The sequence below is a fragment of the Acipenser ruthenus genome, chromosome 3 (genome assembly GCF_902713425.1).
Source record: "Acipenser ruthenus chromosome 3, fAciRut3.2 maternal haplotype, whole genome shotgun sequence".
In the NCBI taxonomy this organism is placed as follows: Eukaryota; Metazoa; Chordata; class Actinopteri; order Acipenseriformes; family Acipenseridae; genus Acipenser; species Acipenser ruthenus.
Genome location: NC_081191.1, coordinates 9,226,155 through 9,245,173, shown reverse-complemented (window position 1 = coordinate 9,245,173; position 19,019 = coordinate 9,226,155). Strand labels below are relative to the sequence as shown.

Here is a 19,019-nt window from a genome sequence, read left to right as displayed (position 1 = left end):
GATGGATCACATTAGTTTACTGTAAAGCTACGTCTTAGTTGGTGCTTATCTTGGCGAGAGAGTTCAAATCACAATAATGTTTTAACATCTACTCTCATGTAATGGAAATCTAGACTTTTCTGGAATTAGGTTCTGCATTATCATATTGAAATTCCTAGCACCTTGTAGACAATACTATCATAGCATCAAAGGGTATGAATACTTGTGAATTAGCATTGTTGGAGTTTTGAGAAAATAATTGCTGAAATAAATAATTGTAGACATCTTTTTCTTGTAACTTTTTTCCTCATCCACAAAAGCAAAACTCTAGCTACAAAAGATTTTTCTAACATTCTTTGTTTTCGAGAAATTTCAATTTCCATTGGGGTATGTACACTTTTGACTACAACTCTATATAGGGCAGCTGGCTCTTTGAGCTAATATATATATATATATATATATATATATATATATATATATATTGTATTCATGATTTACTTTCTTTTAAATTAGATACTAATTAAATTATTGCAATTAATCATTTTACATACTTACAGTTATTTGGCACCAAACACAGTGAAGTCCAGTTAGACCTTGATAACATTTTAGGTTTTTATGGCACTTGTCACACTTTATTGGACAATTTCCTTCGACCCAAAAATGATGCATCACCTTTAAGAGGATAAATGAAAGAACGTTATAGACATCATTCAATGTGCACCCGCTTTATTTTCTTGCTAACCATGCAACCTGCTTCCGAGCATTGTTAATGTGAAATATTAACATTTTAGCTGTAGTGGAGACTGGAGAATTCTAAATGGTGTCATACAGTAATTATACAAGGTCAAAGAGGCGTGGCATCAGAATTTATATAAAATGTGGACATATATTTATTGTTGATCTGTCTAAGAAGCATTAATGTATGCCTATTATAGATATATATACAGTGCCTTGCGAAAGTATTCGGCCCCCTTGAACTTTGCGACCTTTTGCCACATTTCAGGTTTCAAACATAAAGATATGAAACTGTAATTTTTTGTGAAGAATCAACAACAAGTGGGACACAATCATGAAGTGGAACGAAATTTATTGGATATTTCAAACTTTTTTAACAAATAAAAAACTGAAAAATTGGGCGTGCAAAATTATTCAGCCCCTTTACTTTCAGTGCAGCAAACTCTCTCCAGAAGTTCAGTGAGGATCTCTGAATGATCCAATGTTGACTTAAATGACTAATGATGATAAATAGAATCCACCTGTGTGTAATCAAGTCTCCGTATAAATGCACCTGCACTGTGATAGTCTCAGAGGTCCGTTTAAAGCGCAGAGAGCATCATGAAGAACAAGGAACACACCAGGCAGGTCCGAGATACTGTTGTGGAGAAGTTTAAAGCCGGATTTGGATACAAAAAGATTTCCCAAACTTTAAACATCCCAAGGAGCACTGTGCAAGCGATAATATTGAAATGGAAGGAGTATCAGACCACTGCAAATCTACCAAGACCTGGCCGTCCCTCTAAACTTTCAGCTCATACAAGGAGAAGACTGATCAGAGATGCAGCCAAGAGGCCCATGATCACTCTGGATGAACTGCAGAGATCTACAGTTGAGGTGGGAGACTCTGTCCATAGGACAACAATCAGTCGTATACTGCACAAATCTGGCCTTTATGGAAGAGTGGCAAGAAGAAAGCCATTTCTTAAAGATATCCATAAAAAGTGTAATTTACAGTTTGCCACAAGCCACCTGGGAGACACACCAAACATGTGGAAGAAGGTGCTCTGGTCAGATGAAACCAAAATCGAACTTTTTGGCAACAATGCAAAACGTTATGTTTGGCGTAAAAGCAACGCAGCTCATCACCCTGAACACACCATCCCCACTGTCAAACATGGTGGTGGCAGCATCATGGTTTGGGCCTGCTTTTCTTCAGCAGGGACAGGGAAGATGGTTAAAATTGATGGGAAGATGGATGGAGCCAAATACAGGACCATTCTGGAAGAAAACCTGATGGAGTCTGCAAAAGACCTGAGACTGGGACGGAGATTTGTCTTCCAACAAGACAATGATCCAAAACATAAAGCAAAATCTACAATGGAATGGTTCACAAATAAACATATCCAGGTGTTAGAATGGCCAAGTCAAAGTCCAGACCTGAATCCAATCGAGAATCTGTGGAAAGAACTGAAAACTGCTGTTCACAAATGCTCTCCATCCAACCTCACTGAGCTCGAGCTGTTTTGCAAGGAGGAATGGGCAAAAATTTCAGTCTCTCGATGTGCAAAACTGATAGAGACATACCCCAAGCGACTTACAGCTGTAATCACAGCAAAAGGTGGCGCTACAAAGTATTAACTTAAGGGGGCTGAATAATTTTGCACGCCCAATTTTTCAGTTTTTTATTTGTCAAAAAAGTTTGAAATATCCAATAAATTTCGTTCCACTTCATGATTGTGTCCCACTTCTTGTTGATTCTTCACAAAAAATTACAGTTTCATATCTTTATGTTTGAAGCCTGAAATGTGGCAAAAGGTCGCAAAGTTCAAGGGGGCCGAATACTTTCGCAAGGCACTGTATATATATATATATATATATATATATATATATATATATATATATATATATATATATATATATATATAACATAATAATACATAATTCTAGTACCGGTATTACTTTCCAGAGTCTCTACTCTCAGGCAGCATTAAATCTGCTTACAGGTGTATTCCGTGCAGTTGTGCGCTGCAGAATTGCTGTGGATCCTTTCGGCCATCCTCCACAATTTCAATAAAATCTTTCATACACTCTATGAAATAAAGTTTTTGCTCTATTGTATAATTTTGAACAAGATTACTGGCCATGATTTCCTTCAAATGGATGTACTGAGAAATTACGCTTTTATAGGCTATACCTGAAATATGTAATCAGCAGTGCTGATTCGAGTTACACCATTTATATCTACAATACACCTTTGGTCCTATAAACGATAAATATTTGTTTTGTGTGTGAATTAAATAATGAGGACTAACAGAAGTTTTGTTCATCTTCTAATGCAGCTTCATTAATTTTGGTGGTGTTTCAGGAAAATTAGATTATACATGTGAATTTGGTTTAAGAAAATGGGAAAACATTCTTATGCAATTCAGCCTTAATATTTACTTTTGTGCATAAATACATTTATGTACATAATTTTCTTAAGTTAAAAAATTGTAAATTGAACTACAGGGGGAGGCACTCAATTGATCAAGCGCTGCCCGGGGCGGGGTAGGGGTTGGTCGGCTGGGGAGTCCTTGGCTCACCGCACACCAGCGACCCCTGTGGCTGGCCGGGCACCTGCAGTGCCAGCCCGTACGCAATTCAGAACTGCGTGGTCCTCCAATGCTGTAAGTTCTGAATATGCTGCACGGCTGGCTTGCAGAACGAAAAACAACGGACGGTTGACGGCACTCGTTTCGTAGGACGTGAGTGCTCGTCTTTGTCTCTCACAGGTTAGTTCAGGGGTTGCAGCGGTGAGCCAGGTTGAATAATAATTGGACATTACAAAATTGGGAGAAAATTGGAAAATTAATGAAAATAATTGTTTAAAAAAATTGTAAATTGAACTACAGGGGGAGGCACTCAATTGATCAAGCGCTGCCCGGGGCGGGGTAGGGGTTGGTCGGCTGGGGAGTCCTTGGCTCACCGCACACCAGCGACCCCTGTGGCTGGCCGGGCACCTGCAGTGCCAGCCCGTACGCAATTCAGAACTGCGTGGTCCTCCAATGCTGTAAGTTCTGAATATGCTGCACGGCTGGCTTGCAGAACGAAAAACAACGGACGGTTGACGGCACTCGTTTCGTAGGACGTGAGTGCTCGTCTTTGTCTCTCACAGGTTAGTTCAGGGGTTGCAGCGGTGAGCCAGGTTGAATAATAATTGGACATTACAAAATTGGGAGAAAATTGGAAAATTAATGAAAATAATTGTTTAAAAAAATGTAAATTAAAAAACAATAATAAAGATGTTAGGTTTCTTTAAAAAAAAAAAAGATCTTATAACGAAATATGGCACTTCTAAAATATAGCCCCCCCCCCCCCCCCTTCAGTTGTTGTGTGGTTGCACACTACAATAAAGATCTTACTCCTGAGCCCCGTACTGGGGATGATCCCGGGACAGTACTGTATTAGCTAGTCCACAACTTAGTACACAGCACCGTACTAAATCTACAAGTTTGTTGCAATTGACCTCACGGGAGCTAGGATTTGTTTGTTGTTTTGGTTTTGGTTTCATTGTAAATAATAAGCATTGACTCTGAGACTGTCTTGGCACACTCACACAGAAGAGATGATAGAGCCCTGGGCCATTCTGAGTAGAGGGGCTTCACCACAGTATGTATGTTTGTGTATATATATTAGCTCAAAGAGCCAGCTGCCCAACGTTTCGATATCTTGTACATATCTTTCTCAAGGGAGCATGTGTTTGAATCAAAACATTTGAAGTATTTATACGTTTTTGACAGCATGACAACTACTTGTTATTGTTTATATTCAAATTCATGATTTATTCTTACATGATGTACTGGTGTCTGTATTAATTAACATTATTTTATATAAACTTTATTTATATTATCATGCAATGTTGGCTCTGAGGATCAGCCTTGATTTGGCATCCCCAGTGCATCAGCATGGACAACTTTTGAATGAATTTTGTTTATTTATTTATTTAAATGTTATATATTTATTGGCATTAATTAGTTCATTCTTTTTTTGTTGAGTCCCGCTGGCATAATCGTGTTCAGTCTATTTATCTATTTACTTTATTTTATTATTCTATATGTCGCATTGTCTAATTGTAGCTGTTCTAATACTACAAACTCTGTTCCAGTCTCTCCAAAATATTTTATTTCATTACATTCTTCACAGGCTATTCCATAAACAACATTGCTATTTTTACAGTAGGCATTAGTTTTTTAGTGGATATGTGTTGTTCTTATGTTTAATTATATTTTTACTTTTGTCCATGTATTTACACACTTTACATGTACTAGTGCAAGTATTTGTAGAACCTATTCTGTCAATTATTCTTTTATGTTTACTGTGAGCTTCTCTTTTGAATGCTACAACTGGGGCCTTAAGAAATACTTTTTTCAATTTTTCTGAATTGTGTAGAATCCACAAGTTTTTCCAAACTATCTTAGAAATATTAGGCAAAAGTTTAGAGTAAGTCATTACTAATGGGACTCATTTGACCTTTTTTATCTCTATTTTTATAATCTAGTAGATCATCTCTTTTTAGTTTATCCACTTTTCTTAACTCTCTCTCTATAATTCTTTCTTTGTATCCTTTTTTTTAAGATTTGTTTTTAATACATTTCTTTGTTTTACATAATCACTTTCTTTTGAGCATATTCTTCATATTCTCATTCCTAGACCCTTTGGGATTGCCCTTTTAGTGTGTATTGGATGTGCAGAGGACATGTGTAAATACTAGTGCATGTCAGTAGGTTTACAGAAGAGGTCAGTCTCAATTGAACGTTCTTCAAATTTTACTATGGTATCTAAAAATTGTATTTATTTTCTTGTCCATCAAAGGTCCACCTTAATGTTACTGTGTATTTCATTTGCCATTTTATGAAACTGGAAAATAAATTCTTCTCCATGTGTCCAAACCCCAAAAATATAATCTACAAACTGAATGTATTCTAAAGGTTCTCTTTCCGATTTAAGTAATTGTTCTTCCCATTTCTCCATGTATGTACTGGCAAATGCATTCCTAATTTAGATCTTATTGCTGTACCATTGTTTTGTTTGTAATTATTATCAATACATGTAAAATAACTGTTTTCTAAAACTACAATGATCATGTTCAGCACCTCTGCTGTTGGTATTGATTCATCTAGTCTATTAGCTAGTGCTTTTTGACAAGCTTCTAAGGTTTATTTATAAGGGAAACTAGGGTACAAGGATTTTACATCCATGCAAAATAAAATTGTATTCTCTGGAAGGTTGTTCATTAGTGATTCAAGTCTTTTTAAAAATTGTGTTGTATCCTTAACATAGCTTGGTAATTTCTCAACGTGTAACCTAAGTTGTTTTTCTGCTATTTCAGCTATTACGTGTGTTGGATTATCAATTGTACTGACTATCATTTGCATAGGGTGATTTTCTTTGATTTTCTTTTAGGATTTCCTCTTGCTAGGCCTGTTCTTGCATTATGTGGCTGCATGTATTTATTTGAATTCTTTTGATATAATGCCTTTATTGTATAGTCTCACCGCAATTTCGTTAACCTCTTTTACTGACTTACTGATCTTATTGCTTTTAACTTCTTTATATGTATCCACATTATTTAATTCACATTGTACAGATTTCATATAGTCACCTGTGTTCATTATCACTATTCCTCAGCCTTTATCTGCTAGTCTTATCATTATATCATCATCATTTGACAACTCAGTCATAGCTTGTTCTTCAATATTGGTTAAATTAAGTTTACATTTTTTTCTTTAGTCCTACTATAATTTCTTGTTTAACTACTTCAATATACATATCTAACCATTTATTGGCATATTCAGCCACCATTGTTTATTTTGCACGCAATGACATACATAGCTACAGAAGTGTGTGTCTTAATGTGTACATTAAAGCAATCATTTATTTTAGCTGCTTGTGTATATATATATATATATATATATATATATACACCATGGAATTGCTACTGTGCTGTTTTGCAATATGTATTAATAAGAAACATCTGATACAAATCAAGGATTACTGTATATCCTGGTAGTGCTTCCATTCTGAGTGCAGTCTATCGTTCCATAAAAAAAAAAAAATTAAAAAAGCAATTCACCACATTTTAGGCCTGCTTTTCAGTCAAATATGTGAATGTGCAAAGGTGCCTTAAACCGCAAATGTGAACGGGGTTGCAGACCTAAATATGCGGTAGCCCTGGGCCAGTCCAGTAGTGTGAACAGGGTTCAAGTCAGCGTTTTGCTATTTTAACAAAACAATGCAGCACACGTTCGCTTTTTTATTTTCATTGTTATGTTCTTTTAGTATACTAATTTATATTTTTGTAACTATTGAAACTCAAAGTTAGTTCAATGTGCACAGTAAATCCAAGATGGACTTCCAGTTAAAAAATGAGCTAACTGTTGCGCATGGCTAGGAGGCTATGTGGTCCAGTGGTTAAAGAAAAGGGCTTGTAACCAGGAGGTCCCTGGTTCAAATCCCACCTCAACCACTGACTCATTGTGTGACCCTGAGCAAGTCACTTAACCTCCTTGTGCTTCGTCTTTCGGGTGAGATGTAATTGTAAGTGACTCTGCAGCTGATGCATAGTTCACACAGCCTAGTCTCTATAAGTCGCCTTGGATAAAGGCGTCTGCTAAATAAACAAATAATAATAATAATGGCTTTTTTAGTTGTTTAAAAACTTTTTTTTTTTAAGTTTTTGTTTCAGATATATTTAAGATTGTTTTATAAATGCTGTTTAATGGAGAACTATATTTTGTATATACTTTATTGGATAGATTCCCTGCACTCTGACTGGCTGAGTTAGAGGGATGTAATCCCTAGTATATGCCCTTAAATGCATCACAAAAACAAATCAAACGATATCACTCCGCCAGTGCTATTTGTAACATAAAGGCATTTAAAGTAAGTTCAAGCTTTAAGAACATGTTAATTGAAGAATGGGTAAGTCACAACTTCCCGTAAGGAGTACCTCGGAGATGTCTGCCGCATATTATTATTATTATTATTTATTTATTTCTTAGCAGACGCCCTTCTCCAGGGCAACTTACAATTGTTACAAGATATCACATTATTTTCACATACAATTACACATTATACAGTTGGGTTTTTACTGGAGCAATCTAGGTAAAGTACCTTGCTCAAGGGTACAGCAGCAGTGTCCCCCACCTGGGATTGAACCCAAGACCCTCCAGTCAAGAGTCCAGAGCCCTAACCACTATTCCACACTGCGACCCTTAATATTATATAAACACAGCATATATTTAAGGTAAACAAAAATGTTAAACATGTTTATATAACAAAATCCATTATACTAACCTAAAATGCAGCAACTACTCACTACTCCCCCCCCCCCCCCCCCCCCAACACAACCCTGCTATATACATATATACTATTATGATTTACTTACTTCCATGTTTTTTCTTGACTTGACATAAGTCTTTATACAGGATAAAGGAGCACGGGCCACACACCTCTCATGAACTGTGTACTTGCAAACTAGGAAAGAAGATTAAATATACAGTATAAGAAACAACATACTACTTAGAAGCTCCTAAATGAGACTGCTCTCTCTCTCTCTCTCTCTCTCTCTCTCTCTCTCTCTCTCTCTCTCTCTCCTGGTTTTGAAACTTTATTGGGTGCTTTTTTCCTTTCTGACGAATTGTGCAAATTATGATTTTGGAGTAAGCTTTGTTGCTTTTTGCGATTTCACATATAAGTTTACTGTATGTGCTCTTAACAGATTGTCTATGACAAACAGTGGGTACATTAGTACACTGCTGTCAGTTCTAATGTATTGATAGTTTAACAAATTGAAAAAAAACAAGTAACCAGAAAAGAAGAGCTTTTCAGGCAGATACAGTATGGTAAATGTCTGGTGTTGAAGCAACGTTTGTCAATTTTCCTTTTATCTTTGTTCTATCAGATAGTGTCCGAATTACACAGTAAACAAAATAGGCTTCAAATTGGATTTGGAAACATATTGTGAATTCCTTCTTTTGAAGTTACTTCACATCATTATCAGTTCAGTCAATCTATAAAATTGATTTTAAATCATATCCGCCACATGAACTGTAATAGGGAAAATAATATGTGAAATCGAATTAGCTTATTGAGTTTTAGACTAAATTATGTCATCTTAATGTATGCATCATATAAGATATATACTCCTAGCAAGTATTGGGATGCCTCCGTTTACTTGGAGGGTAATTTATATATTGAGTACACTCCTTACCACAACCACCAATTTTGTCCCAAATTAATTTTAGACAGCAGTATCATATTTGACCTCATGTATTCTTTTTGCATTGGAGTTGTCATCAACTATAACATCTTAGCTGGTTTGTGTCCTCTCATACTCACAAGAACAGCAAAGGCCTTGCTTCCCCACTCCAATCAGCATGTTTAAACAGAGATTACAGTAGGCAGGCTTGTTGAAGTGTTTCAGCCGCCACACATGCTGCCCATCATCCTTTACATTCTGTGGAAAAGAGCAAAGAGATCTGTTATCTTGGAACAAATGGTGAGTCATTATTGTTTTCAGGCCACTGTTTACAGCCAATGCAAATGTCAGAAAACTGATTCATGTCTAGCATACACTGATATTTGAGTCATATCAACAGATGATGGGAGAGTGGTGCGAGTGTTTCAACTTTCTTCTTTAGGCATGGAACACTCTGTCCCTCCACTTGTGGGATCTCCTAAGAAACTACTTTAAGTATTTTTAGAACATAATGTATGCAGACTTTTTTGGAGGGTTTTGATCAATACTGTGACCAATATAGTATGCCACTATAAAATTCCAAGCTCCTCAAAACTTGTCATAGAACTAAGCTAGTGCTGCAGTTTTCAAAGTAGTATGATGATAGCATCAGTTCACGTGATAGTAGCCTGTCACACGATGGCTTGTGTGGTGACTTCAAACCTGGAAGAAGTAACCCACAACAAAAGCAACTGCAGCGGTGTGAGACGCAAATGTGCTTGTTTCTTTATTAAATAAAAGTTTTAAACAAAACAAAACACTTGCACAAACAAAACGGCACAGTGGCCAAAACAAATAGACAAACAAAACAGACACAAAACGAAACCAAACACGTATCGTGCTGGTGTATAACCAGCACGTGTAGCAATTGTTTATATTTAAGCTTTGCTTTGCCTTGTTCCACCTCCAAACACACTAACCTCTTTCTCACCTGTGATCACCCTATTTATACACCTGTGGCTGGAACCTTAATTAATCATTTAATCATTTATTCAATTCACGGCTCCAGCCACATTCCCACGTGTTTTTGCAGGGAGGATTTTAACTGCCTCCCTGTCACCACTATTCCACACACACACAAACCCACATCCCCGTGCTCATGTACCAATATACATTAACTCCCCCGTGATACATAAACCAAACTATACAAACTAAACCAAAAATACACCCAGGGGCAGGGGTACCCCATCACATAGCCTGATCTTTTTAAATACTTACTGTATAGTAATTGCTATTTTAAATGTAATGATTTACAATGGCCCACAATCACTCCATGTAACAGCACTTGCTGTGGAAGCATTTCTTTACATTTAAAAGGCTTCCATAGTCAGTGGTGTTACAGTAGGGTTTGAAAACCCTACTGTAATGGCACAGACTATGGAAGCCTTTTTCTTACATTTACATTGATATGAATTGCTCATGTGTGAAAAACATACCCCTGGCGATTCTTTGTTTTGTTTAAAAGTGAAAATGTCCTGAAATGCAAAAAAACTTGGTAAAATAACACCTCCTCAAATCATTTCCCAAAGAGATTTATTGTAAAAGACAAGATTTCATGCGCATTGACTTATCTTGAAGGCAACGCACATATTGGTAGCTCTGTGATATCTTAAGTTATTGTTAATACCACAAAACTGAAGGAAGTGTGCTAATTGGTTCAGTGGTAATAGCCTTAAGTCCAGTTTCTGCTTTAGTAATGAAAGAAGTATGATAATTAGTGATGCAGTAATAGCTTATTTTCCTGTCTGACTATCGAATTGACATTACATAGCAAAATAAGCTAAAATGGTTTCTCCCAGAAGAGGAGTAAGTTAAATACTGTGAAGCAAAGTAATAATTTGTCATTAGTCACATGAAGACAGCATAAAGCAGTGTTATTCAATTGGCAGCCCGCGGGCCCAATCCGGGCTCGAGTGCCTTCCGTTTGGCCCATCGAGCATCAGCTGTCCTTCATTACAAAAGCTGAAATTACAGAAATGCAAGCTTGAAAGGTCGGCACTATCTACAGGGCATTTGGGTCCCCTAACAAGCTTTATTGTTTTATTTTTTTTTTGGCAACACGCCATAATATAGGAAGTGATCACTGCACTGTATCTGGTAACAATCCTTCTCTTTCCTTGCTTACAACTCACTCTGTAAGCAAGCTATCCTCAAATCAATAAAACATAGTTTATATTCACACTTTGTATGCACGTTAATTCCTATTCATAGCAGTACATTCCATAATATAACGGTGAATACTATTTAACAAAAAATAATGACTCTTCTCCTGTAACTTCAACCCTGCCTCCACTGACTTACTGCGCTAAACACCGTTAGTTTGGTTACCTAGAGAACCACAATAATGCTTTTTTTCTTTTAAACATGCCCATCTGTGAAGTAGAGATTCAGCGTCAGATAGGCCCAGGCAGCGAGAGACATATAGACAAAACAGACTATTCAAGCACAGTAAACTAGCTGAAAAAAACGAGCCTATCAATGATCTTTTATTTGGGCTTAAAAAAGCCTGTTTGGCAACAGTAAGAAATGTACATACAGCATGCATGACCGATGGCACGTTAAATATTAACTCAGTTTATTTTCCCTCTGTTTATACTGTCATGCCATGTATTTAAATTTTAAACTTTTAATTTACATTTATTTATTTTTTTATTTATTTAGTTACATTTTTATAGCGCCTTTAGCCAAGGCACTTTACAAGTTTAAACAAAGCGACACAATCAGGAAAATGGATAAAAAGAATGTAAATTTATTGGGCTAGGGTGGGGAGACAGAATAGTTGCTTGAATGAAAGCAGAGGGCCAGAGGCTAGGTCAGGGTCAGGAAAACAGGGTCATAACAGGAGATCAGGGGCCAGAAGTAGCTGTAGGATGGGCTAGGGAGAAGAGATGCGCTTTGAGGGAGGAGCAGAAACTACGCAGTGTGGGTGGCTGTTTTATGATAAGTGGGAGTCTATTCCAATGAAGGGGAGCAAAAAGGGAAAAGGAAAGGAAACAGGATTGGTCACAGGGCGAGGTTGGGACAGAGATGAACAATAGTGATTGGGAGCGTAAGGGACGTGAGGGAATATAGTAGGTAATCAATGCAGCCAAATAAGGTGGGGCAAGACCATGGAGAGATTTGAGTGCTGCGCTTATTCTTTAAATAATTTATGCTATATAAAATATGCAATGTAAATATTTGTAAATAGCATGTTTACACAGATAACCATGAGTAAACTAAAATAAAAGAGGACAGATAGCGTCTCACTTTGTTTCAATTTGGCAAAATTCTGTTTAAAGATCGCTCATAAAGATCGTTGGTAACTAAAATCTACTACGGCATTTCCCTTTGTAATCTTGTCTATCTCTCTGTGATCTCTATGAAAACTAGAAACTAGGGAAGTTTGACATGCGTTTAACTTGTTGCCATGGAAAACTAGATACCATCTACACAGTAAACCAGTGGGCCTCACTCGACCAAATCAGCAACATATGCATATACTAACTGCTAAATATTTGGAATAATGGCAATGTTTAGAGTCTCATATCTCCTTGAAATATTAAAGCTGGAAGCTTGAAAAACATCTGTCAGGTGACAGACCTAGGTTTTTTTTTTAAATAAGAAAAAATACTGTGATAGTGGATTCTTGGAAATGTTTACTTAAGTAATTTCAATAATAATGTAATCATTAAAATTATTTGTTTGTTAAACAAAGATGGGAATGGTACATGTTTAATCATCATTCAGCATACAGTGGTGATGGCTAAAGGTTATACTATTAGTACTACATGGGTAAAATATGTATGTATCTTTCTGAAAAGGAAGTAGCAATTGGGAGATACTGTATTGTACTGTACACTGCAAAATGGAAAGTCTTTGTGAATACCTGCCATCAAGGGTACAAGCTCTCATTATAGTTTAATTCTTAGCAATCTTTATAATCATAGTCAGTGCTTCAGAAAAACCGTTTTTTTGCCCATGTATTGTAATACAACTTTTATGCCTTCAAGTGGGTGTATATATTTGCATTTTTTTTAAAACTTGGGCTTTAATTCAGGGAATAATTAACATTGGTGACAATATTGTTTACGTTTTTCTGAATATGTTTGATGTTTGTTCAACAACCAATATAACTGCATTACATTAAATGTATTGATGACACAAGTATATATTTACAAAAAAAAAATACAAATTACATTTATCTGTGTGGAATGTATTAATGTTTTTCTTATTTCATATTCTTTTCTGTGTGTTTTCCTTATGCTGTTGAAATTATATAGGTGATTATTTATAATAAAACACCACCACCTAATGGTTAGACTTATGCATTTTCACAGGCTCAATTTGAAGCACTTTGAGACATAAAACAATGTGTTAGGATACAGGGAGCAAACATAAATGGCTTGGCTTACAACTTGCAGTACAATTTAGTTAATTCACTAACTTTTGTTGCTGACTTTGTTATTGTGTGTGCGTCTGTGGAACTGTGCTTGACCTGTGCTGGACTGCATTGCTTTGCAGAACTGTGCAGGACTCAGTTTCACAACCCTGCTCCCAGCCCCACTCTGCAACCGTGCTTCCCGTGCACAGGGGTGCTTACCCTGCTGCAGACACTGGTCCCCTATACTGGACTATTGATGCAACTTTCCACCAGCCCTGACCCCTACCAAGGGCAGGGAAATGGAGCCCCGGGGATAGTTCAGCGCACCTGGCAAGAGCTAGGGGAGGGGGACGGATAACAGCCTACTAATTGGCCAGGGTTTAACTACATTATTTGAGAGTTAGGGGTAGTCAACACTGATTGGCCAAGGTTCAACCACAATGTTGCAATGTTGATTGGGTTGTGGGCTATAAAAGAGGCAGCCTGCGAGCTAGCCAGGATTGGGGGAATTCCACTGAGTGGAGAATCGTGCTGGATGCCTGTCTGCTTGCCTGTTGCTGAATAAACGAACTGAATAAACAAAACTGAGAATACCTGCTTCATGCTTCCTTCTTGCAAAAATGCTATATTGGTGTTCAGAAGTGGGATGGAGCAAAGACCCAAGAACATGAAGGAAGAGCTGGAGAAAGCTGCAGCCAGAGCCGACACACCAGCACTATTCGGGTGGATGGCGGCGTAAACGGCGAGGGTGGGTGTGGGAGCAGCTTGCCACAGCAGAGGAGAGCAGAGCAAGTCCTAAGGTGAAAGTGCAGCTAGGCACAGTAAAGTTCGCCAACCACAGCCCTGCAAGAGTAAAACCGAAAGTGACATGTCTGCACTGCCCTGGTTCCAGGAAGTCGTTGCCCTTGTCAGCGCGATGATGACCAGTGGCTGCCAGTGGTCTCCGGGTCTGCGTCTGCTGGAACTGCGGCCAGCCTGGACACTTACATGCAAAATTATCTTGCTGGCTTGCTGCACCGCTGTCCAGGAGTCCATCGGCTGTACCACTGCACCAGTGATGCATGGCTGGGAACTCCGCACCCCAGCTGAGCTACTGTTTGGCCGCCCGCTGAGAACACAACCAGCCCGGAATACGCCAGGTACCTACAACACTGGATGGACAACGCACACTGCTTTGTCAACGGCCAGCTTCAGGCTGCAGGCAGCTGCCAAAAGCGGTACTATGAGGCACCGGTACGGGAATGGCATTTTCTGACAGGGAACTAGTTTGGGTTTACAGTCCCCAATGTAAATGACTTCCTGGAACCAGGGCAGTGCAGACATGTCGCTGCCCCAATCTGGATTGTCTGAATAGGGCCCTGCCGGGGCCTGGAACGGCTTCAGGAAGTGGTTCACAGGGTGCAGTTGCCCCCCAGGGACCACAAAGTTGTTTTGCGAGACCATCTTGCCCCATACCGGGAGCAGGACACTGACAACTTGTCAGACGGGGCTGGGGACCCATATTCATTGTTAACCGGGACTTCAGTATCGGCAGCCAGATCCCCCCCCAGTCAGCAGCCTGCTGGTGGCAGCCCAACGAGCCTGCAACCGTGGGCAGAGGTTGGGGGTACCCTGGCCACTACCCCTTCACCAGCCGCAACATCATAGACGACCGCCTTGCTACCTCTGGGACTATGTTGGTCTTCTCAGGGACGAGAAGGACTAAGGGTGGGGGGGGGGGGTGTAACAAAGGGCTGGTGCTGGGATTTTGTGTGTGCGTCTGTGCTTGAACTGTGCTTGCACTGAACTATGCTGCTTTGCAGAGCTAGGTTGCACGGTGTTTGATGCGCACAGGAGTGCTTACTCTGCTGCAGAGACTGTTCCCCTATACTGGACTATTGGTGCAACCTGGCACCAGCGCTGACCCCTGCCATGCGTTGGATAAGGCTCCCAGAAATCTTTACATGCACCTAGCAGGCACTGATTGGTTGGGGTTAACCTACAATATTGCAATATTGTAGGGGTTGTGGGATATAAGAGGCAGTCTGCGTGCTAGCCGGGTGTGGAAAGTTGGAGAAGTAACCTGTGTAACCTCTCTTGCTGAGAAATATTCCTGACCAGCGTATCTTGTGCTTTTATGCAAAATAAAAGTTATTGCTGCTTTTGAAGAACTCCTGTTTCACACTTTCATTCTTACCAAGTAATTACAATATTTTATTATTCCTTATGAAGCGTAAATAATATTTGTATTTAAGTAACTTAAATTCAACTTGGTTTGCCCAAGCAATGTAATGAAGAAATACATTCTTAAATGATCCAACCCCAGATACTGTAAAACACTGCAGTAGAAAGAGAGGTGGAGGTGTTTTTCTGTCTGTCTGTCTGTTTTTTTTTTTTTTTTTAATTCAAGCTTGAATCCACAGATTTATCATTGAGCTGGGATTAAGGCTCAAATCTGTCCACAGGTCAGAAAGCCTGTGCAGCTCTAAGTGTAATCCTAGGGTTATTAGACTTAATCTTGAAGCTGGGGAAATGCCATTTTTGTCAGTATGAAACTAGCAAGAAAGAGAACTGCATATTAGACTCATTTGGTTATATTTATTTGAATTTGACTTAGCACTTGCTTCAAAAAGAACTCACTAAGTACTGTATCATATTTAAAGATCTGTGTACACTATTCATAACTTACTGTTTCCAATCCGAGCAGCACTAGAAGAGGGATTGTTGTCATCCCACCTTGTATCCATTCTTTAAGGGAAACTGTGCCATCATGGTCATAATCTATCTCTTCCATCATTTCCTGGAGAATCTATGATAAATGTGTTGTTATAATTATTAGAACACACAGTAGCATCCTTTTGTACATGTTACACTTAGTTTGCACATGCATTATAATTCATCATTGATATTGCATTCATAACTTTTAACACTCACTCACAATTTCTGAGGTCAAATAATGTCACAGATGTAGCCCTTTGCCAAAAGATTTGTCTATTCCATAACAACCATTTGTATTGCATGAGCAACAGATTTCAATTTAACTACTTACAGGTTTCAGTTCTGTTACATCCCATTCCAGGTACTCTGCAACATGCATCATCTGAGAGATAATGTTTTCTAGTTCCTTTAGAACAAATGATAAAATACCAGGATTAGTTATAGAATCAGAAAACTGATGTTCATGTACACTATTGTGCACATACATTACTCAGTTATCAATGTCACTACCCAACACGCTACCGTGTGTATTTATGTTCTTCATTGGAACTGTATTCAGACCAATCTGTAGAAATATCAAACTAAGTTAAATGTATTTATTGTGACAGTGGTTGTCAGATTCAAGGTTAAAATGATTATGTAACTCTACTATGTCATTATTATTATTATTATTTAAGCACTTCTCAACATTAAGCACAAATCAACATTTATATTATTAAATATTACATTTCTTACATCTTTAATATCCTAGTGTATGTGTTCTGTATAGCTATCTAATGTTCTGTCTGCTTTGATCATTATGCTGCCATGCTTACTAACTATTCCAGCAACAATTGCTTCTGAAAAGTCACAAAAAACATCCGCTTGTTTGATATGCAGAACTCTATATTGACCATTGTTTTGTCACAAAAGTGTTTTCACATTATATGCACACATGCAATTGATGAACTTGAATCCATTTTGTATGTATTCTCCTTACTAACAATATACTTATAAGTAACCAAAAAAACTGTATGCAGCTGAAACTAACATGCTAAAACTGTAAAAGGTTTACCGAGCTATCCAGATACCCATTTCCGTCAGTGTCATAGAGACGAAACATAACTAAAAAAGAAGAAGAAAGACTTTGTTAGTAAGATCAGTCGAAAATGATACATGCCTTTCCAGAATTTAGTACCAGGAAAGAAAATGAAACCAAATAACATTATCTTTTAAAATAAAATGTTCCTGATTGAAAAATCTTTTGCTAAAAATGTTATGCTAACAGCTGCTTAAAATAGAACAACGATGAAACTATCAATCTGAATGAAGACGATATACATTTTGACAGTACCAAAAATATATTAGAAAAGGCATTTTATTATGGTACAGATTGTGATCAGTAGTGTCAACCTGGTCTGGCCCCAACTGCACTGTAGAAGCTTTATATTCTGAGGAGAAGACTATCTAAAATATACAGTACATAGTACAATGAAACTCAATTTCACATGGCATTGACCTACTTTCTTTCTTTTTTTTTTTTAACTTCAAACTGTATCTTGCATTCTAAATGTATAGCAGGTGAGCTGGATATAGTGTAATATCATTACTATGGGACAATGTCATTGCTGCTGGTTGACTTAAATGTGGAAACGTTACAGTTCTGGGCCAACAGTTTGTTAAAAGATAGACCAGAGTTAAAAAGTAAACAAGAAAAAAAATCTTGATGGGTATGTTTGCAGGCCACAAGAACCGAAATGAATATTGTTGTTACTGTGCTTAACACCATCCATTTACTAGCAGTTGCCAAACTGATTACAATATCAGGTTTCTATGGGTAACTTAAATACTGTTAAAGACTGAAGGCCAAGAAGGTCAAGTAACTTTCTGATGGTAGTGAGACAAACGGACGTGTGACTTGTAAAACCTGAAATACATGCAAAGATTCTTAATAGCACCAAAGTGAACTCAGAACAAAGTGAAATCAGAGTGCTTGTATTATGAAGGGGAAACTCATGGATGCAGCATTTTATTTCTGCATTATATTTCTCTAGGGGTCACTTACTGTATGCTGACCTTTCTAAAGAAATAAAGTTCATATCGACAGTCACATTTACAGAAACATACTTGCTGCATATTCTTCTGACACTGTGAAAGAAGTGTTTTACGAGTTAGTTTTGCGTGACCTATTAAAATAAATGGTCTGTCACACAGTATTTATTGGGTCCATAAAGTCTTTTATCCGAAGCCTACCATGCACAATAGCAAAAAAAACAAGCAACTGTATAAACGGTCGTTGTTCATGAATCATGTTTAGGAGGCAATGACTGGAAGGCTTCAAAAAGATGAATGGAAACCAGATGGGAACTTAATTTTATTTATTCAGGTTAAATAAAAAAAAATATATATTATATATTACACCGTTTTCCTTGTGTTCTACTGAAACAGATTAATTGTCAACATACAGTATACTATATATATTGAGGTTCAACTGTACAGATGTTTTTTGTTTTTTTTTAAACGTAGTGTTTCAGTGCTGTACAGACGTTCTATGTCGTTATCCGTTAGTGCTTCAGCTTTATTTGGATGTTTGCCTTTACCTTGTGTTAATTTCCCGTTCCTCTCCAGTTTCTCTGAGATACGAATGTACCAGCTTTACATCATTTGTTTTAACATATTCTCATTTTGTTGATCATTAATGAACATGTCTGTACTGTGTCTTGTCGAGTGATTGAAAACGAGACATTTTGTGTTTGAATTGAAAATTATGGTCTTGAGGAGTCGAATGGGTCAAAGTTCAAGTATATTTTCCTCTGGAGGAATTATCACTTTTTGATGTAACTACTGTGGTATTATGCCTTTTTTTGCGAATGGCTCAGGATGCAAATATAGCCTTCATCCATGTATTATGTACCGGTATACACAGACAAACCTGCTCATGCGACCACCTTTACTTAACGACCACCTGGTCTAAGTGACCACTTTAAATTCTTCCCAATTATATTT

At 37.7% G+C, this 19,019-nt stretch overlaps 1 protein-coding gene across 1 annotated transcript in view; it reads right to left on the bottom strand.

The window, feature by feature from the left end:
• dgkb (diacylglycerol kinase, beta) overlaps window positions 1-19,019 on the bottom strand; it is a 177,957-nt gene that overhangs the window by 112,442 nt on the left and 46,496 nt on the right. The window contains exons 7-12 of the mRNA XM_034058527.3: window positions 17,089-17,138; window positions 16,366-16,440; window positions 16,006-16,125; window positions 9,076-9,193; window positions 8,123-8,211; window positions 535-651 (exon numbers count right to left, since the gene is read on the bottom strand). Coding sequence (XP_033914418.3) covers window positions 535-651; window positions 8,123-8,211; window positions 9,076-9,193; window positions 16,006-16,125; window positions 16,366-16,440; window positions 17,089-17,138 — 569 coding nt within the window. The remainder of the gene's footprint in view (window positions 1-534; window positions 652-8,122; window positions 8,212-9,075; window positions 9,194-16,005; window positions 16,126-16,365; window positions 16,441-17,088; window positions 17,139-19,019) is intronic.